Source organism: Piliocolobus tephrosceles, chromosome 6 (assembly GCF_002776525.5).
Source record: "Piliocolobus tephrosceles isolate RC106 chromosome 6, ASM277652v3, whole genome shotgun sequence".
NCBI lineage: Eukaryota > Metazoa > Chordata > Mammalia > Primates > Cercopithecidae > Piliocolobus > Piliocolobus tephrosceles.
This window is the reverse complement of record NC_045439.1, coordinates 139,440,014-139,461,880: the sequence shown is the minus strand read 5'-3', so window position 1 is coordinate 139,461,880 and position 21,867 is coordinate 139,440,014. Positions and strand designations below refer to the sequence as shown.

The window sequence follows — 21,867 nt, the reverse complement described above, 5'->3', positions numbered from 1 at the left end:
AAGGAGTTTCTGCTGCTGGTCTGTCATTGAATGCCTTGTTTTCACTAAGTTTGAAGGTTTTGTTTCTGTTGTTTACTGCTCCTTGCAAAACAGGGTTAACCCATGGACAGTGTGCTCAGAATAGTCTGGGTGAAGTTTGTTTTTTTTTTTTTTTTTTGACAGAATCTCATTCTGTCAGCCAGGCTGGAGTGCAGTGGCACAATCTCGGCTCACTGCAGCCTCCACCTTCTGGGCTCAAACAATTCTGCCTCAGCCTCCCAAGTAGCTGGGATTACAGGCGTGTGCCACCACACTCGGTTAAATTTTTGTATTTTCAGTAGAGACAGGGTTTCACCATGTTGGCCAGGCTGGTCTCGAACTCCTAACCTCAGGTAATCCGGCCCCCTTGGCCTCCCAAAGTGCTGGGATTATAGGCGTGAGCCACTGCGCCCAGCCTGGGTGAAGTTTTAAGATGTCCATATATTCAATATTAATGTCAATTTTTTAAAAGAAGTAAAAATTATCTTAAAAACTATCTACAGGCTTTATGGGTGTTTTTCATTGCTATTTAGTTCTGCAGTTTACACTTTTGGTAAAAACAAGGTTTTTACATGTTTTTTAAGGAGTTACTTTAATAGTTAAAAGGTCACATGAAAGGCTAATACATTGCCTGACCCTCATAGGTGCTAGGGTAGTTCAAAGAATGCTTTTTGGTAACTTACTGACTAGTTGGAGTGAAACTTGCAAAGTATCATGGGGAACATAGCATCTAGGTAGGATTCATAGGAAAGACTTTGCTTTTGGTGGAGGAGATTCCCAGTATTGGGAAGCACATGTACAATAATGATACAGAAATAAGATTGAGGGGATAAGGAAGATTTTAGGAATGCTGATTTTGAGACTAGAGGCGTTAGGGCCAAATCGTGAGAACACCTGATTGGAGTTCTTCCTGCCAGGTAGAGGGGGTAGTTACAAATAAGAAAGGTTAGTGTTAGGAAAGGCTCTCCCACCCCACTCCCTCACCCCTACTCCCAGCCCCCTGCCACTATGTGTGTGTGTGTGTGTGTGTGTGTGTGTGTTGGTCTCACTGTCACTCAGGCTGGAATACAGTGGCCCACTCCTAACTCACTGCAGCCTCAAACTCCTGGGGCTCAAGCAATCCTCTTGCCTTAGCTTCCTAAGTAGCTACGACTGCAGACATGTACTACCATGCCTGGCTAATGTTTTAATTTTTGTAGAGATGGTGTCTCACTCTGTTGACCAGGCTGGTCCTGGGCTCCTGGCCTCAAGTGATCTTCTGTGGCACTTGGCCTCTCACTGTCTTTTCCCTTGGGGAAAGGGCAGCGTGATGGTGCTAGAGTGGCTTCCATCTACAAAGCCAGGACAGACAGGCATCTTCTTTTCAGGCTTTCTGACTCCAGGTGGGGACAGGGAGTGACAAAGATGGTTTGATGGAAAAGCCAGGAAGGTGAGCACAAGGAGAACATCTGGGATGGGGGTCAGGGGGTCAGTTTGTGGGCCTGCTGGGAACTGCCACGAGGACAGGGCAAGAGGCATGTGCATTAGGAGGATTGTGGCTAACTGCAGCCAATAGGGGATCAGCTAGAAGATGGAGAGCAGTTTCAAGGTGCCACCAATGCCTATAGAAACTGCTTCCTCAGGAGGGCCTATTCAGGCTTGTCTACCTTCACAAACTACATTACTGAGAAAGAAGAGTTAATTTTTCTTTTTCTTTCTTTTTTTTTTTTTTTTGAGACAGAGCCCAGGCTGAACAGCAGTGGCGCGATCTTGGCTCACTGCAACCTCCGCCTCCCAGGTTCAAGCAATTCTCTGCCTCAGCCTCCCGAGTAGCTGGGATTACAGGGGCCTGCCAGCAAACAAGGCTAATTTTTGTATTTTTAGTAGAGATGGGGTTTCACCATGTTGGCCAGGATGGTCTCGATCTGATCTTGTGATCCACCCACCTCGGCCTCCCAAAATGCTGGGATTATAGGTGTGAGCCCCCGTGCTTGGCCAAGAGTTAATTTTTCTAGTGGGGTGTTTGCTGGCAAAGTAACGAGTTTCCAACAAGGGGAAGGCCAACGCACCTCATCAAAGTGGGAGGGTGGGAAGGGAGGCCTGTGACAGAACTTTACCTGCACCTTACCACCTGCCCTGTGTCCTATTCCCAACTAGTACTGGAGACAGCAGGGAAGGACTGAGTCAAATATGAAATAGGAGTTTTAAGCGGAGAAGTGGACTCAGGACTAAGTCTTATTATCTGAAAGTGACTGAAAATTACCTGACAGATGTCAGAGGGGCCTGTGATCCAAATGTAATTACTGGAAAAATAAAACATTTGAAAGAACTGATTGGAGACAAGATAACCAATAATTTTGGGTTTATTAAACTATTAGAGAGGGGCTAGCAATCTGCAGAGCCACCACTTACTGTCCACTCATTACTGAAAACTCAGTTTCCATAGTGACCTAATTATACTTTATTTAATGCAACTGTAATGAATGAGAGAACTTTTTTTGAGATGGAATCTTGCTCTGCTGCCCAGGCTGGAATGCAGTGGCGTGATCTCAGTTCACTGCAACCTCCTCCTCGTGGGTTCAGGCAGTTCTCCTGCTTCCACCTCCCAAGTAGCTGGGACTACAGGTGTGAGCCACCATGCCCGGCTGAGAACATTTTACATATATGTGAAATAGTTACCCAGTCCTGATCGACTAGAGCACTGAGTGACACACATTAAATGTTAAGTTTGAAAGACTGTAAAACATTCACATATGACAGCTCTTAGTGAAGTAAGAGCCTTTCATATTCCATAATTGTTTGAAACGTCCAGGAGAGCTAGGTCCCGTATCTCCTCTAGAAGTGTGTACAGGCTCTTTCCCTTTGTTTGGCAATATTCTTGATACTCTTCCTGAATGATGTTTACTTTGACTTCTTGGGCAAGCTGAGCTTCTTCCATAGATTTAGTTACTTCTTTCACTAACTCACTCTTCAGCAAGGGGGAGCTCTGATGAGTAAGTTCTGTATTTGGTATCTTGTATGGTTTGTTACTAATTATTTCAAGTCTGATTGTATCAGAATGGCAACGTGAGGCCTGTACGGATATTCTTACCTAGCACAGAGAAGAAAATACATATTACTAAATCACATTATTTGTTCCTTACATTTTAAATATTAATAATACTTAATAGAAATACAGACTTACAGTTACATGGTCAAACAAATGGAATGTAACAGATTCCCCATCTGTTGTAGTAGAGGTAATTTTGTTTTGAAATCGTTGAAGGGATCCTGGTTTCCATGCAGAACGGCTCTCTGGGCCAGATGAGATGACTAAACCATCTTTATTTTTTAGATAAGCAGCACCTTTAATCCCAAACCTATATTATGACCAGAATATAAATCCAGAGACAATGTATTCTTAGTGCACAGGTCTTGTATGCTTATCTAGAATACTAGTTTTTCTCCTAGATTAAAAACAAATTACTTTTCCTGTGGTTTACCTCCAAGTATTTATTTCCTAACCTTAGCAGATGGAAACAAAGTATTTTGTTAGATAAGAAAGACCCTAAAATGGATATAGATGTGTATATATACACACATTCCAATCTTCACTTTTTTTTTTTTTGAGACAGATTCTTGCTCTGTCACCCAGGCTGGAGTGCAGTGGCACGATCTTGGCTCACTGCAACCTCTGCCTCCTGGGTTCAAGTGATTCTCCTGCCTCAGCCTCCCAGGTAGCTGGGATTTCAGGCACGTGTCACCATGCCCGGCTAATTTTTGTACTTTTAGTAGAGACGGGGTTTCACCATGTTGGCCAGGCTGGTCTCGAACTCCTGACCTCAGGTGATCTGTCCATCTTGGCCTCCCAAAGTGCTGGGATTACAGGCGTGAGCCACCCCGGCCTCCAATCTTCACATTTATATACTGAATTATATGTTACATTATGTACATATAACTAGTTGCTTAAATATCTTAATAAATTGTATCTATGTACAGTTTGTGTTATACACTTTTACCGATGATTTGTTATGCACCATTGCATTAGATGTAACATACCTGGGTATAAATACAAGCACACCATTTGTTCTAATTGAATAAATAACTCCATCAGATATGCAACGCTCCTCGGTGGCAGGGTCTTTGTCTTTGAAGTACATGCACTGGAAGAGCTCAGTAGACTGCTTCTGAGAATGCTGTGCTGCCTGTAAGAAGCACAACTCCAAAGTATTATAACACTCCCCTGGCATTCCCTGAAGAAATGAGGTTCATATTCAAATGTGAGAATCTGTAAAACTATTAACATAAAAATTGTTCTCTATTATGAAATTAAATTACTTTTTGTGGGAACTTAACCATCTAGTATCATCTCCTCAAAAATGTCTTAGAAAATGAATTATTTTATAAAATGAAACCCATTTATATAGTTCATGAAATTAGAGGTCAGCAAATTTGAGTCATGTCCACCTTAGGTACAGGAAAAGTATCACATATGTCTTACTTGCCATTTCTTTCTTTTCTTTTCTTTTTTTTTTTGAGACGGAGTCTCGCTCTGTAGCCCAGGCTATAGTGCAGTGGCACGATCTCGGCTCACTGTAAGCTCCGCCTCCCGGGTTCACACCATTCTCCTGCCTCAGCGTCCCAAGTAGCTGGGACTACAGGCGCCCGCCACCACGCCTGGATAATTTTTTTTTTTGTATTTTTAGTAGAGATGGGGTTTCACTGTGTTAGCCAGGATGGTCTCGATCTCCTGACCTCAAGATCTGCCCACCTCGGCCTCCCAAAGTGCTGGGATTACAAGTGTGCGCCACCGCGCCCGGCCAGCCTTTCTTTTCAAGCCTGTCCTACGAAAACCCTATTGGTGGAAGTCTAAATTAGCACTACTGATAAGGAAGACAATTTAGTAATATGTATCAGAGTTTCTTTTTCTTTTTTGAAGATGGAGTCTCACTCTGTCGCCTAGGCTGCAGTGCAATAGCGTGATCTTGGCTCCCTGCAACCTCCACCTCCCGGGTTCATGTGATTCTCCCGGGTTCATGCATGCACCACCATGTCTGGCTAATTTTTGTATTTTTAGTAGTAACGGGGTTTCACCATGTTGGCCAGACTGGTCTCGAACTCCTGAACTCAGTGATCCACCAGCCTTGACCTCGAACAGTGCTGGGATTACAGTCATGAGCCACTGCACCCGGGCCTATCAAAATTTCATTTATGCGTGCACACCTTTCGGCTCAGCAATTCCATTTCTAGGAATTTTTCCAGACAATCATCTGAAATGTCTGTATAAGTGTATCCATAAGGATGGTTGTAAATTTGATTGCTTAGAACAGTGCTGCCCAACAGAACTTTCTGCAATGACAGAAATGCTCTCTATCTGTGTTGCCTAATATGTAGCCACTAACCACAAGTGGCCACTGAGCATGTGCAATGTTGTCAGTGTGACTGAGGAACCAAATTTCAAGTTCTAATTTTAATTAAATTTAGGTAGCCCACATGGCTAGTGCTACAACATTGCATAGCAGACAACTATACCATTGGATATAGAAAATTACATTAAAGATTTAGGTAGTTTCCAATTTCCTGCATTACCCAGTGGTCTAGTTCTATGCTGTGCAATCTTGTAGCAACTAGTAATATGAAATAGAATAGAAAGCAGCTCCAAAACAATGATGTAACATGCTGTGCTATCTATAACAGTTGGGTTACATGAAAAAAGCAGATTTCAAACAGCAGGCATGGTATTTTTTTTTTTTTGCGACAGAGTCTCGCTGTGTCACCCAGGCTGGAGTGGTGTGATGTTGGCTCACTGCAAGCTCCGCCTCCCGAGTTCACGCCATTCTCCTGCCTCAGCCTCCTGAGTAGCTGGGACTATAAGCGCCCGCCACCACGCCTGGCTAATTTTTTGTATTTGTAGTAGAGATGGGGTTTCACCGTGTTAGCCAGGATGGTCTCGATCTCCTGACTTCGAGATCTGCCCGCCTCAGCCTCCCAAAGTGCTGGGATTACAGGCGCAAGCCACCACGCCTGGCCGATAGTTTTATAAATAAAAATGTTAGCAGTGTCTAGAATCATTAATTGTTAGCTCTGAGTGGGAAGATAACAGGTGAGATGTTTCTCTGTCTTCGTATCTTTTTTTTTTTTTTTTTGAGACACAGTCTCAATTCTGTCATCCAGGCTGGAGTGGAGTGGTGCAATCTCGGCTCACTGTAATCTCCACCTCCTGGGTTCAAGCGATTCTCCTGCCTCAGCCTCCCAAGCAACTGGGACTATGGGCACATGCCACCACACCAGGCTAATTTTTGTATTTTTTGTAGAGAGGGGGTTTCACCATAATGGTCAGGCTGGTCTCAAACTCCTGACCTCAAGTGATCTGCCCGTTTTGGCCTCACAAAGTGCTGGGATTACAGGCATGAGCCACCGCGCCTGACTTCTGTCCTCATATCTTTATGTGTTGCTTGAATCTTTACATTTCCGCCTTTTGAAAAAAAAAAAATCTAATAATCTACTGTCAAATCTCCCAAATCCACAAGTTACCTGAGAACATCTACAAACATTCTGAAAGCACTGGTTAGAATAATTCTAGAATTTAATTTGCTAGAATGTATGATACTTCACTGTACTACACAATAAAGCTGATATTTTCTTAGCAAGAGATGACAGGTAAGAGAATTTTGAAATTCTCTCTTACTCGGTTTCTGTTGTTGATATGTCTGCATAATTCCTCAAGATCTTTGTTGGTGAACAAATTTCCCTTAATTTCCATTTTCTTATCTTTTGAAATGGCTGCCATTAACAAGCGGTGTACTACAATATCTGAGTATCTTCTTATTGGAGAAGTAAAGTGGGTATATTTATCTAATGCAAGACCTTCAAAAAGAAAGCAAAAGATCAAAATAAACAAAAGATCTTTAAAAATAACTAGCACAAAGTTATAGTGACACATAGGAACATGGTATGATTCACCGTAATGATGGAACTCCTCCTCCGCGCAGGATCCCGTGGAGAAATACAGAGCATTGGACATGGCCTGCGTGGCCATGGAGCGCAGCAGCCTGTTCACAATGGGATCGTGGGGATCGTTTGCATTATCCAGAGAATCAGCCAGCGTTTTATTGGACCTGACAACAGAAAAACCATTTGCTAGTCCCAGACAGTAATTTACAAGACAACACTTTGAGGGGAACCCTTCACTCATCTGTCTGAATACCTCCATCTGCCAGTAAATTTATTTTGGACACATTTCAGAAGCACCTCTTTTCAAATACAGAAATCTAGTTTGCTTTGCAGTTTAAAAAAGCAAGAGTGTCAGAATTTAAATACATTTCTTAAGTAGAAATGAATCATGTACTGATTGTAACACTAGACTAAGTTAGTGCTTGGCCATAATGGTGGTCAAATACTCGTTGAATTGAATTCTTTACATCCTTAACCTTAAACATTCTATATAGGTAAAATAATGGACTTGGTGTACAAGTAAAAGAAACCTAAATTAGTTTTTCTTTTTTAAAGAGGTAGTAAGCATTCTATTTATTCTGAAAATAATTTTTTTGTAGAGACAGGGTCTCACTTTGTTGCCCAGGCTAGTCTTGAACTCCTGGCCTTCAGTGATACTCCTGCCTCAGTCTCCCAAAGTGCTGGGGTTACAGGTGTGAACCACTGCATACAGCCTCAAAATAATAATTTTAAAGCCCCAGGAAATACAGAGGTATATTAAAAATAAAACTAATAATACAACATCTAATTCAGTCCTATATTGTGGCTGGCTAAGGGAAAAGGGGGAAAGGAGAAATAGAGCATGATAATAAACAGAGAGGCAAGGTGTTAAGTGGTCACTATGTGAGCTTTCAAGTTTAACAGACTTGGATTCAAATTCTGGCTCTGTCCTGACTGACTGTTAAATTACAGGCAAATTACTTAATCTCTTCAGACTTAATTGACTTATCTGTAAATATGAATGATGCTGCCATCACCTCAGCATTAAGAATTAACCACGAGGATGTCTGAAAGCCCTTGTCCCATGTGCCTGGCATGCAGACAGCTCACACTGACAAACTAACAAACAAACATACTAGCACCTGAAGGCAGAAGCAAAAAAAACAACAAACCCTCTTTAAAAAAAAAAAAAAAAAAAAAAAAAAAAGAGGCTGGGCGTGGTGGCTTACGCCTGTAATCCTAGCACTTGGGAGGCCGAGGCGGGCAGATCACAAGGTCAGGAGATGCCAATATGGTGAAACCCCGTCTCTAACAAAAATACAAAAAAAATCAGCCGGGCGTGGTGGCGGGCGCCTGTAGTCCCAGCTACTTGGGAGGCTGAGGCAGGAGAATCCCTTGAACCCGGGAGGTGGAGGTTGCAGTGAGATTGTGCCATGGCACTCCAGCCTGGCAACACGGTGAGACTCCAACAAATGGAGTCTCACCATGTTGTCCAAGTTAAAAAACAATCAATTTTGGTAAACAAATAAAAGATATTTTAATTAGTACCTGTTACTTGACAATAAAATATTTTAAAAACTATATATATATATTTTGAGACAGAGTCTCAGGCTGGAGTGTAGTGGCACAATCTTGGCTCACCGCAATCTCCGCCTCCCAGGTTCAAGCGATTCTCACGCCTCAGCCTCCGAGTAGCTGGGATTACAAGAGTGCACTACCACGCCTGGCTCTTTGTTGTATTTTTAGTAGGGACAGAGTTTCACCATGTTGGCAAGGCTGCTCTTGAACTCCTGACCTCAGTGATGTGCCTGCCTCAGTCTCCCAAAGTGCTAGGATTACAGGTGGTGAGCCACTGTACCCAGCCTATACTTAGTTTTTATTTATATATATTTTTTTGAGAGAGTCTTGCTCTGTAACCCAGGCTGGAGTGCAGTGGTGCGATCTTGGGTCACTGCAACCTCTGCCTCTTGGGTTCACGCCATTCTCCTGTCTCAGCCTCCCGAGTAGCTGGGACTACATGCGCCCGCCACCATGCCCGGATAATTTTTTGTATTTGTAGTAGAGATGGGGTTTCACTGTGTTAGCCAGGATGGTCTCGATCTCCTGACCTCATGATCCATCTGCCTCGGCCTCCCAAAGTGCTGGGATTACAGGCATGAGCCACCATGCCCGGCCTGCCTATACTTAGTTTTTAATGAAAGAAGTATTTTATTCTAGAGATAGGGAGTAAAAATGTCTCATTCAATGGAGGGTGGTATAAATTCACTGTTGATGTAGTATCTTACGATATTGTCACAAAGATGCTGCATTTTGAAATTATTGAAATAGGCCGGGTGCAGTGGCTCAAGCCTGTAATCCCAGCACTTTGGGAGGCCGAGACGGGCGGATCACAAGGTCAGGAGTTTGAGACCATCCTGGCTAACACGGTGAAACCCTGTCTCTACTAAAAAATACAAAAAATCAGCTGGGCGTGGTGGCGGGCGCCTGTAGTCCCAGCTACTCGGGAGGCTGAGGCAGGAGAACGGTGTGAATCCAGGAGGCGGAGCTTGCAGTGAGCTGAGGTCTGGCCACTGCACTCCAGCCTGGGCGACAGAGCGAGACTCTGTCTCAAAAAAAAAAAGAAAAGAAAAGAAAAAAGAAATTATTGAAATAAATAGGATTAATTCTTCATAACTTAAGGGGTAGATGAAATTAAATCAAGGGTAACTAACAGGTTCCCTACTTCTGTATTGCAAATTATGGCAGGCCAGCCGCACACGGTGGCTCATAACTATAATCCCAGCACTTTGGGAGACCGAGTGGGCGGATCATGAGCTCAGGAGTTTGAGACCAGCCTGACCAACATGGTGTAACCCTATCTCTACCAAAAATACAAACATTTGCCGATCATGGTGGCACGCGCTTGTAATCCCATATACTCGGGAGGCTGAGGTGCGAGAATCGCTTGAACCTGGGAAGCGGAGGTTGCAGTGAGCCAAGATCGTGCCACTGCACTCCAGCCTGGGTGACACAGCGAGACTCTATCTCAAAAACAAACAAACAAACACCAATCAACCAACCAACCAAACAAACAAAAAAAACCCAAATTGTAGTGGGTCAAAATTTATGCCTAAATGTCCATTGTGGTTGCTCACGCCTATAATCTCAGCAGTTTGGGATGCCAAGGCAGGTGGATCACTTGAGGTCAAGAGCTCGAGACTAGCCTAGCCAACATGGCGAAACTCTGTCTGCTAAAAATACAAAAAAAATAGCTGGGCGTGGTGGCGTGTGCCTGTAGTCCCAGCTACTCGGGAGCCTGAGGCAGGAGAATCATTTCAACCTGGGAGGTGGCGGTTGCAGTGAGCCGAGATCGCACCACTGCACTCAAGCCAGTGTGACAGGGCAAGACTCTATCTAAAAAAACATGAAATAAAAAATCAAGGAACAAAATTATGCCTAAATAAACATGTTTTAAGTCTCTATACATAACAATGAAGAGAGAAAAATGTGTCTTCAAAAATGCGGAGAGCCAACAATCTGTTTTCTCTTTTTGGTCAAAGATCTGGCTGTCACATTTTAAGAACAACTATAAGATAAATAAACATACAGCATGCCACTCCATTTCTCTGCCCCCTCAAAAGAGGAATACCGTGTATCTATGAAGAAGCCTTTGGCTTTAGCACATTCCCGGAGTTCTGAAAAGAACTCCTGGTGTGGAGGAGGGTGCTGGCGCAGCAAGGCCTGATGAGGGAAGCTCTCCCAGATCTTCTTGGCGACCCAGTGGTTGGCCAGGATCATGCATTCAGCCACTGTCTCATGGACTTCCAGGGGCTGCTTGGGGATGAGGTCATGAATGTTTTTTTTGTCATCTAGCTGTACGCGAACCTCTACCCCTTCCAGTTCCAGGGCACCACATCCGTCTCGTTTAGCTCTGACATGGCGAGCTATGTTGGTCAGCTTTCCAATTGCCCACACTAACTCCTCCAGCTTAGCTTGTCTGCTCTTCTCATCCAAGTCTTTGAATTCTGGAATATCATCAACAACACTAAAATTTCCATCCAGTAGTTCTTGGGCTGCTTCATAGAACAGTTTGTACGCTGATCGAATAATGGTTCTACCATACCACACTTCCTTAATTTCATAAGAGGTTTTATCCAGTTCCCACATGATGCTTACAGCATACCTACAAAAACAGTAACATTGACAACATCACTATTACGTTCATCTGGCTTTTGTTTTGTTTTGTTTTGTTTGAGACAGGGTCTTGCTCCGTCACCCAGGCTGGAGTGCAATGGCATGATGGCTGCTCACTGTTGCCTCAATCTCCTGGGTTTGAGCAATTCTCCTGCCCAAAGTGCTGGGATTACAGGTGTGAGCCACCATGCCCCACCTAAGTCTTCTATTTTTGAAGCAAGTAGAATTTGACCTAACTACAACTTAAAACAAATTACAAAGCTACAGGTTTCTGGTTTGATTTGTCAATCCAACCACCTTACAACTAAATCAAAAAAAATTTTAAATTAAAACAACAGTTAGACCGGGTTCTGTTGAGTTCTGAACAAATTTGAAATGAGTTCATATGTGACATTACAAACCCTACTTTATGTCCTCCATTTTTTTTTTTTTTTCCTTGAGATGGAGTCTTGCTCTGTTGCCCAGGGTGGAGTGCAGTGTGCTATCTTGGCTCACTGCAACCTACCTCTTCCAGGTTCAAGTGATTCTCCTGCCTCAGCCTCCAGAGTAGCTGGGACTACAGGCATGTACCACTACGCCCAGCTAATTTTTTCTATTATAGTAGAGACACGGTTTCACTGTGTTGCCCAGGCTGGTCTCAAACTCCTGAGCTCTGGCAATCCACCCACCTCGGCCTCCTGAAGTGCTAGGATTACAGGTGTGAGCCACCGTGCCCGGCCATGTCCTCCATTTTGATTAGAAAAGCATGACACTGATAGAGTCAACTCTTTTTAGCTCAGTAAATTAGAGCAAAGTCTTGCAAATCCTACAGGATGACACTGAACTGTGATATCAGTCTTGATGACAGCTAAATTAGCAAAAATTTCATTTAGCAAAAAAAACTCTTTGCCACCAAGTCATTTTATTAAAAAAGTATACATTTGGAACTCAAAAAAAAAAAAAAAAACACAGGAATAATTTTCCTAATATGTAAAGAGCTTTTACAAATTAATTAGTAATTGATCTTGAATCCAAAAGAAAAATGGGCAAAGAATATAAAGTAGTTAACAGAAAGGGATACATAAGTGACTGTTAAACATACAAAAAATGGTTAGCTTTATTCATACTGCAAATTAAAACCAATCTAAGATACCATTTTTCATCTATCAAATTGGCAAAGATAAAAAACTACAACATACTGTGCTGGCAAGGCTGTGGGAAAATACGCACTCTCATACATTAGCGACAGGAATATAATTGGTGGAACATTTAAGGAGGGCGATTTGATTATACTGATCTAAACACAAATGCACATACTCTTGACACAGAGATCCCATAATCAAATATGGGAATTTCTCTTTCACATGTACTGTATTTTAAAAAATGTGAAATGGGCTGGGTGTGGTGGCTTACATCTGTAATCCCAGCATTTTGGGAGGCCAAGGCAGGAGGATCACTTGAGCATAGGAGTTCAAGACCAGCCTTGGCAATATGTGAAACTCAGTCTCCAAAAATAAAAATAAAAATGAAAATGTGAAATGACTTATGTTCAAAGTTAACTCTGTACAGGTTTGTTTGTAATACCAAAATACGGGAAACTATCAAAATTTCCATAGATAGTGCAACCGTTATTAATACGGAATGATCTCCAAGATACCAGAAAGTTTTTTTTAAAAAGGAAGGTGCTAAACAGTATATATATAATGCAACCATTTGTGTAAAAAACAAAGATCACATATGCATATCTGTGTGTGTAATAGATCTAGAAAAACTAATATGGAACTGGTAAATGAGGGAAAGTGATAGGGAAGAACCTTTCATTAAATACCTCTTGGGACATATGAGTTCGGGCCTATATGATTCTATTACCTATTCAAAGAGAAACATAAATTTTAACCTTAACAAATGAACAAACAAAAAACTCCCCAAGTTCATGATCCTCATGCCAAACAACTTCATCCGGGCAATGCATAAAGCTACACACATTTGTTCTCAGATTTTAGCCGACTTTAAAAAGCCAGCAACAGAGGGAGATGCAGCCCCACTGCTAGCAGACAGAAGAGAGGAGGGGAAAGGTAGGGAAGGCTGGAGAAATAAAGCTGCCTAAAGATAAGTGGTGTGGGGTTGGGGTCAGGGGTGGTGTTGAGAGATCAGAGGGGAGGCCCAGGGCTGGGGTGGGGCAGAGCAGAGAAGAAAAATGAGGCCAGAAGCAGGCAGCATCAGGAGCCACAGAAAGGCCAGGACAAGCTTTGAAGACAAAAGCCATAAACTCACCTATCAACGCCTCCCAGAAGGGAACACAAATCGGCACTGAGGACGGAAGGCAGCATGTCATAGCGACGATCTGCTAGATAATAAGTGGTGGCCCTGTGAATGACACACACGCGGCAACGCAACCTTCAGCAGGGAGAAGCAGAACTGCTGACTGTGTGGGCCGCAGGGAGGTAAATGGCCAAAATCTCACTACAGATTCCCCAAGGCTGTTGCTGTTTCAAAAAGTGCAGCAGACTGGGTAATAAAACTATTCCCATGGTCCCATTTTTCTAAGTGATACTGCTTTGGGCTGAATAGTCTTCCACTGATAAGAGAAAGAAAGAGCAAGTGACAGTGAATCTTTGTTGTATAAGAAAAATTGGAGTGTAATGATCCAGCATTTTTATAAAATAGTATATTACTACATGAAAATTTAACCCATTTCAGTTTAGTAGGAAACAATGCGTGAAAAGGTTACGTTAAAAAGGAAAGGTAAATTGATCAAGGTACTGTTTTTCTAAACGAAAATGGGGAGTGGACCTCAACTTTTTTTTTTTTTCTGGAAGGGACCTTCAGAATTACACAAACATGAGATCTTTGAACACCTGAAACTAGTACAGACACAAAATACACAGTCACATATATACAACCATAGAGCTGATTTCAAATAGCATTACCTTGTTCTAGCTTCAATATCAATATAAGAATTTGGTGCCACAAAGTGTGTTACATCTGCGATGTGGACCCCAAGTTCCAGGTTGCCATTATTTAAGGTTCTGATTGAAAGTGTGTCATCCACATCTTCACAACCTTTGGGGTCAATGCTGAATACGAGATGGCTTTTCCTCAAGTCTTTACGTTTTTGTTCCTCTTCACGACTCACTTTCCAGGGATTTTCTGGTGTGTTTTCCGGCATCTCACACATCTGTATGAGAGGTTGAATATTCAGCAATTCATGCACCATAAATTTCTGTAAAAATCCACTCACTGATATTCTCAATGCGACCACATAGAAATTCATTCATTCTCAATTACCTTCTGCATCAACCTATGTTGGCTTCCTTTAATCAATAATTGTTTATTAGGTGCCTCAGATATCCGGGGTACTGTGCTGGGCTCTGGAAAGTCAGGAGTCAACAAGAAAGACTAAGTCCCATACCCCTGAGGACCCTTACATTTGGACAGAAAATGTTCCTCAACTTCTACCAGTCTCTTTAGTTACAGGGGCTTGGAACAAGAGTACAACATGTAGCCCATTTTCAAATGATCCATTCGTTTAAATGTAGTCAAGCTTTAAATTTAAGACTTGAAAAAATAATCAACATGTTCCAAATATTAAAAGCTTACCCCTTAAAGATAATTTTATACAAGACCTATCTAGGACATTTTCTCTCCATTATTATCTGTTTAAGCCATCAATTTGCAGTTAAGTAGGCTAAAAGGGAAGAGAAAATTCTAGTCCTATGATGTATAGCTCACACTTTATTTTATTGTAACATTTTCACTAAGAGCTGCCAAACAAGTCAACAAATAATTTCCAGAAACTAATGTTAAATATAAAAATTTAATGATGTAAAATATTCTAAAATAGTTTACTATGATAGCTCCTATTCTGTGAAAAACTATAATGAAAATAAGAACACCCAGACACTCCTTATGGCAACGCAAATGGATCCAAATTTTCTGGAGAACAATCTGCTAGTACATGTTAGAAGTTATTTAAATCTTTTATACCCTTTGACTTGGTAATCTCACTTTAAGGATTACATTCCAAGAGAATGATCATAAAGAAATTAAAAAGCAGGCTGGGCGTGGTGGCTCATGCCTGTAATCCCAGCACTTTGGGAGGTTGAGGCGGGCAGATCACGAGGTCAGGAGATCGAGACCATCCTAGCTAACATGGTGAAACCCCATCTCTACTAAAAATACAAAAAATTAGCCAGGTGTGGTGGTGTGCGCCTGTAGTCCTAGCTACTCGGGAGGCTGAGGCAGGAGAATTGCTTGAACCCAGGAGGCAGAGGTTGCAGTGAGCTGAGATCTTGCCACTGCACTCCAGCCTGGGTGATAGAGCAACACTCCATCTAAAAAAAAAAAAAAAGAAGAAGAAAAAGAAAAAAAAAAGAAATTAAAAGCAATGTTTATAAAAATGTTCGAAGTAACTTTTTTATTTTTTAGATGGAGCCTCACTCTATCGCCGGGGCTGGAGTGCAGCGGCGCGATCTCGGCTCACTGCAACCTCCACCTCCCGGGTTCAAGCAATTCTCCTGCCTCAGACTCTCGAGTAGCTGGGATTACAGGTACCCACCACTATGCCCAGCTAATTTTTTTTTTTGTTTTTAGTAGAGACGGGTTTTCATCATGTTGGCCAGACTGGTCTCAAACTCCTGACCTGGTGATTCACCCACCTCGGCCTCCCAAAGTGCTGGGATTACAGGCGTGAGCCACCGCACCCGGCCTACATTTTTTTATAATACTGAAACATTAAACAGCTGAATGCCCAACAATTGAGAAATGCGTAAGCAAACTAGGGTATGTCAATATATAAAAATAATTTTAAGTGAATGAAGCAGAACAGAAATCAGTGCGTGCACATGATGAATATAGTCATGTAAGAATAATACACGAGATTTATGAGGGTTTTAAAAGATCATGAAGTGATGGAAATAGCTGATGTTTTATGTTTATGGGATTTTTGTTTTCTGTAAAGGTTCACAAAAACTGTTTCATAATAAGCATAATTTTTGACCCATGGGTCAGAGATGTACGGATCCCAGGAATCCACCCCCTGCAGCTTTATGCAGCCTCTGGTTGAATGATTTGGACAGAGAGTGTGGAGCTCAGTTGGGTCTGTAACTAGGTGTCCTTGTAGTTGCTGGGGATGGATGTATACTGACAATAAGACACTGACATATCATTTTTAAGCCTAGTTGAAAAATATAAAAATTTGAGAGCTATGAGGCTATAGAAAACTAATTCTACACTTGAAGCTGACTTCAGTTTGGTCCAAATATAGAATAAAGAGGAGTGAGATTTTTCCATTATCTGTGGCTTAACACAGTGGGTTGTTACATAGCACAGAGACTTTTCTTTCTTAATGATGAAACAACAACAAAAGAAAAGAGAAAATGTCACTAGACCAAAGGTTTCTGGAAAATCCGACCTGAGCTTCTGAGAAAGGGATGACTGAAATACTGTTTTCCACCAGGATGGTTGCAATTTCGCCTTCCAGATCTCCAATTCTTCCTAAAACACGCACAAAATGTCCATTTGGATACACAGATGTTGACTCCCAAGAATCGATGCGCACGACCACCCTGAAGTCCTGCACAAAAGGAAAAAACAAAACACAGCTGAGCACCAGGAGTTAAGTGGGTCAATCAGAGGCATCAAACAAACAAGAGGCAAACAGCACTGGGTTCCAAAGAGAGTGGCCAGTTGCAAATAGTGGTGTACAGTAGGTTTTTTTTTGTTTTTCATTCTTCCTATTACTAAATTGCCAGATGGTATGAAATGCTTGACCCAGTGCTTTGAAGGGAGGCATTACCTCTCTATGTCAATGAAGAGGGCTGGAAATTTTAGTCTGCTAAAGAGAGCCGACTGTAATACATTCTAGTTAACACTTGCAACACGAGGGGAAAACTCAATTATGCATGATCCAAATTAAGTTTTAAAACAACAATCTTAATGTTTTGTGTGTGGGAGGTAGCTCCTAATTTCTTTGAAGTCTATTTTTTTTTTTGAGATGGAGTCTTGCTGTGTCACCCAGGCTGGAATGCAGTGGCACTATCTTAGCTTACTGCAGCCTGTGCCTCCTGGGTTCAAGTGATCCTCCTGCCTCAGCCTCTCACATAGCTGGGATTACAAGCATGTACCACCATGCCCAGCTAATTTTTGGAATTTTTTTTTTTTTTTTTTTAGTAGAAATAGGGTTTCACCATGTTGGCCAGGCTGGTGTTTTTTTTTTTTCCCCGAGATGGAGTCTCGCTCTGTCGCCCAGGCTGGAGTACAGTGGTATAATCTCGCTCACTGCAAGCTCTGCCTCCCAGGTTCACGCCATTCTCCTGCCTCAGCCTCCTGAGTAGCTGGGACTATAGGTGCCTGCCACCATGCCCGGCTAATTTTTTGTACTTTTAGTAGAGACGGGGTTTCACTGAGTTAGCGAGCATGGTCTCAATCTCCTGACCTCGTGATCTGCCCGCCTTGGCCTCCCAAAGTGCTGGGATTATAGGTGCGAGCCACCGCGCCCGGCCCAGGCTGGTCTTGAACTCCTGGCCTCAAGTGATCTACCTGCCTCGGCCTCCCAAAGTGCTAGAATTACAGGCATGAACCACTGCACCTGGCCTTTTTGAAGACCTCTTAAGATGGTCTTTGGTGGAGAAGAAGGTGTCAGTGTAAACTGAATCCCCACTACCCAAAAATTCTAGCAAACCATGGGAATGGAAAACATATTAGGTGCAACTGGCCTGGAGAGCCTGTATAAGGCTTCAAGATGTAAAAAGTACAATGGCCAGGTTACTGGCCAGGGACATCCTGCTTTAGTGTCTCATTTACAAACTGTAAAATATCAGGGGGAATTAAATTGGGCAATGCCCATACTCTTTGACACAAGTAAAGGTTAATGTCTAACCTTCTTGTTTATGTCTTCTCTCCAGTGCTATATTCCTTTATGGATAATCAATTCTGTGAAGTACCACTACATCATCCCTACAGGGCAGAGTGATCGTATTTCTATATTGCTTGCTGGAGGAAAGCTTGTTAGTGTTGGCAAAGTGTATCTATTGAAAGTTTCTGTGTTGGACAGCTGGATAATGTATGTTCTCTCTGGTTGTCCTACACAGCTCTTTCTAGGACAATTTCTCTCTGGCCTGAATTTATTAACCACAGACTATTTAATGGATGGTTCTCATATATTTAGAATTTTTAAAAAACAGAATCTTGGGGCTGAGCACAGTGGCTCATGCCTGTGATTCCAGCACTTTGGGGGGCCAAGGTAGGAGGATTGCTTGAGGTCAGGAGTTCAAGACCAGCCTGTGCAACCAAGTGAGACCCCATCTCTACAAAAAACAAATTAAAAAACATAAAAACACAGCCGGGCATGGTAGCTCACACCTGTAATTCCAGCACTTTGGTAGGAAGAGGTGGCAGATCATGAGGTCAGGAGTTCAAAACTGGCCTGGCCAACATAGTGAAACCCTATCTCTACTAAAAATACAAAAATCAGTTGGGCGCGGTGGTGGGAGCCTGTAATTCCAGTTACTCAGGAGGCTGAGGCAGGGGAATTGCTTGAATCCGGGAGGCGGCGGTTGCAATAAGCCAAGATCGCACCACTGCACTCCAGCCTGGGGGACAGAGTGAGACTCCGTCTTGGAAAAACAAAATGAAACAAAAAACCCCCCAAAAAACACATCCCAGTATCTTGGAATGCCAGGTGCCATCAATAATTTATTTCCTTATATGCAAAATAATTAATAATGCTTTCTGGTACTGCTAAAAAGCTGGCAAAGACAGAAGAGTAGAGATTCCATAGTAGAGGTAGAATGCCAGCTACCTGAAGGGCTTCTGCTTGCTGAGTGCTAATTCGAATTTTGGGAATTCTATAATCCCAAGGTGTAACCAGGATTTTCTGAGCATTTTTGCCCTGAGATTGGACCTCTTCTTTGGATGGAAATGTCACCACATAATCCCGCCAGTTCTTCTGAAGTATGCCCACCACTCGACCTTTGGGAAAACAAAACAAAACAAGGCATTAACTAGTTAGGTGACACCTATCTGGACTCTGACCACCTCAGGCAATAAGGAAAAGAAAAAGAAATACACTGTCCTATTTTTTTTCAAGCACATCCACCCAACTTAAGAACGTTTTTGAAAGGAAGCTTTTATTAACAACAATAACGGCCAGGCACGGTGGCTCATGCCTGTAATCCCAGCACTTTGGGAGGCTGAGGCAGGAGGATCATGTGAGGCCAGGAGTTCAAGACCAGCCTGGCCAACATGGTGAAACCCCACCTCTACTAAAAATACAAAAATTAGCTGGGCATGGTGGTGTGCACCTGTAATCACAGCTGTTCAGGAGGCTGAGGCAGAAGAATTGCCTGAACCTGGGAGGTGGAAGTTGCAGTGAGCCAAGATGGTGCCACTACACTCCAGCCTGGGCAGCAGAGTGAGACTCTGTCTCAAAAACAAACACATAAACAAAATTCAAAACACACACAACAACAAGAAGAAAGGTATGTTTTAAGATTTGCCTTCTTGGTATTTTATTTTAAAGATGGATAATTTAAAAACTCTTTTTGTTTCTCTTTCTTTCTTTCTCTCTCTCTCTCTCTCTTTCTTTCTTTTTAAGAAACAGGATCTCACTATGCTGCGTAGGCTAGAGTGCACTGGCTATTCACAGACACTATCATGGTACGTTACATTCTCAAACTCCTGGGCTCAATCCATCCTCCTGGGTAGCTGGGTCTATGGGCACGTGCCATTATGCCCAGCAAAGACGGCTAACTTTTTAAATAACATTGTCAGTATGCTCTCTCTTCCTGAGATAACATTTAGAATCCACTTGTCCCATTTTCTCTCTGTTGCCACTATCTTATCAATCTCGTTTTGGTATATTGGGAAAAGTCAATGATTTTCACTCTGGTTTTAAACCACGCCCTCAACTGCGCATTTTCAGTCTTTCTTGCCTTCTCTCACCAGCCAATCTCATTTGGTCCATTATACATAGAAAAGTATACAGATCATAAGACTGATACACAACACTTCCAATCATCACTGACTGAAGCTGAGACCAAACTTCAATAGTTAAAAATATTCTTTTTTCTTTTGTTTTTCACAAATATTTATTGCACTCCTACCAGGTATGAGGCTTTTTGTTCTAGGTATAGGGAATATAGCAGTATCATAATAGGTAAAGTCCCTGATTTCATGGCATTTATAAAAAATCAGTTTGGGTGTTAGGGTAAGGTGACCAAGAGTGACAGAGGGTCAGAAGTGGCAGCTATTTTAAATAAAGTGACATTTGAACAGCAACTTGAGGGAAGTGAGGAAAACAGACATGAGGATATTTGGGGAAAGCTTCATCCAGGTGGTAGAAAGAACAAGTCTTCAATGCAGCTGGAGCAGAAGCATGAAGAGGAAAATGGCAGAAGGCGGCCTCAGCTGGTGGGACCTTGTAGGCCATACTAAGGACTTTGGATTTTATTCTGAGTGAAACAGGAACCAGCCATTGAAGAGTTTTGAGCAGAGAAATGAGAGGAGCCTAATCTCACTTTCTTTTTCTTTTTTCTTTTTTGGAGACAATGTTTCACTCTCTTGCCCAGGCTGGAGTGCAGTGGCGCAATCTTAGCTCGATCTTAGCTCACTGCAACCTCCGCCTCCTGGGTTCAAGCAATTCTTGTGCCTCAGCTTCCCAGTAGCTGGGACTACAGGTGTGCACCACCACACCCGGCTAATTTTTGTATTTTTAGTAGAGACAGGGTTTTACCATGTTGGCCAGGCTGGTCTTGAACTGCTGACCTCAAGTGATCCATCCACCTCAGCCTCCCAAAGTGCTGGGATTACAGGCGTGAGCCACAGCACCCAGTTCCTCAACTCACTTTCTGAAGGATCATTGAGTGTCTGAGTGGAGAAAAGACTACATGGGGAGGGGCAATGGTGGGAGCAGGGAGAGCAGTGAGGAGGCTGCTGCAACAGTCCTGAGGTGCCAATGGACTGAAGTGGGAGAGCTGTGGGGGAAGTGTGGCAGGTGGCTGAATTCAGGCCATGCATTAGAGTTGGAGCTGCCAGCATTTGCTGATGAGTAAAAAAAAAAAAAGTAAAGGATAACCCCAAAGTGTCTTGGGTTGACCAACTCCAAGAATGAATTTGCCCTTTACTGAGACTGGGGGACACGTGGGGAACAGCAGGTCTAGGGGTGAAATCAGGAGTCTGTGTGGGACCTGTTAAGTCTGAGGGGAAGATGCCAAATAGACAACTGAGTAACAAAACCAGAAGCCGAGGAAGGGCCAGAGATACAAAATGAAAGGACTGCAGGAGATCCCCAAGGGAGAGAGTGCAGAGAACAGAAGATCCAGCGTGGGGCCCTTGCATATCCAAGAGGACAATGAGATGCAGAGCCAGGAGGAGAATTGAGAAGAGCAGCCAGCTGGGTGTGAGAACTGGGAGAAGCCCCATGGAAGGCAGAGGCCCCCAGCCAAATGCTGCTGACAGCTTCCAGATGATGGAGGCTGACCAGTGCTCTGGCAGTGGGGTCACTGGTGACCTTGGCAAGAACAACTTTAGAGAAGTAGGGCTTGGGAGGTGTCAGAATGGCAGGCATGAGAGGCCGGCAGGGAGGAAGAGAGAATGTAGAGTTAACTATACTCTGACTTTAAAGATAAGGGGCAGCAGCTGAAAGGGACGTGGGACTCAGAGAGGATTTTTGGTTTGATTTTAAGAGGAAAGCCATTACAGCATATCTGGGTACTGATGAGAGTAAAATAAACCTGCAGAGGGGAAACTGATAATGGAGGGGAAGAGACTGTATCTTGTGTTAGGAACTATTATTGTACAACCTGT

General features: G+C 42.8%; 1 protein-coding gene across 4 annotated transcripts in view; it reads right to left on the bottom strand.

Annotated features, from left to right (window-relative positions):
* Positions 1-2,342: 2,342 nt before the first annotated feature.
* DIS3L (DIS3 like exosome 3'-5' exoribonuclease) overlaps positions 2,343-21,867 on the bottom strand; it is a 41,984-nt gene continuing 22,459 nt past the window's right edge. For 2 of the 4 annotated variants that reach the window (XM_023220797.3, XM_023220798.3), the window contains exons 8-17: positions 18,863-19,032; positions 16,475-16,636; positions 13,992-14,239; positions 13,336-13,428; positions 10,538-11,071; positions 6,940-7,094; positions 6,665-6,843; positions 4,036-4,181; positions 3,182-3,356; positions 2,343-3,088 (exon numbers count right to left, since the gene is read on the bottom strand). In XM_023220797.3, the coding sequence (XP_023076565.1) occupies positions 2,780-3,088; positions 3,182-3,356; positions 4,036-4,181; positions 6,665-6,843; positions 6,940-7,094; positions 10,538-11,071; positions 13,336-13,428; positions 13,992-14,239; positions 16,475-16,636; positions 18,863-19,032 (2,171 nt within the window). In that variant the 3' untranslated portion in view covers positions 2,343-2,779. The remainder of the gene's footprint in view (positions 3,089-3,181; positions 3,357-4,035; positions 4,182-6,664; positions 6,844-6,939; positions 7,095-10,537; positions 11,072-13,335; positions 13,429-13,991; positions 14,240-16,474; positions 16,637-18,862; positions 19,033-21,867) is intronic. The other 2 variants (XM_023220799.3, XM_023220800.2) reach the window with 2 other exon arrangements.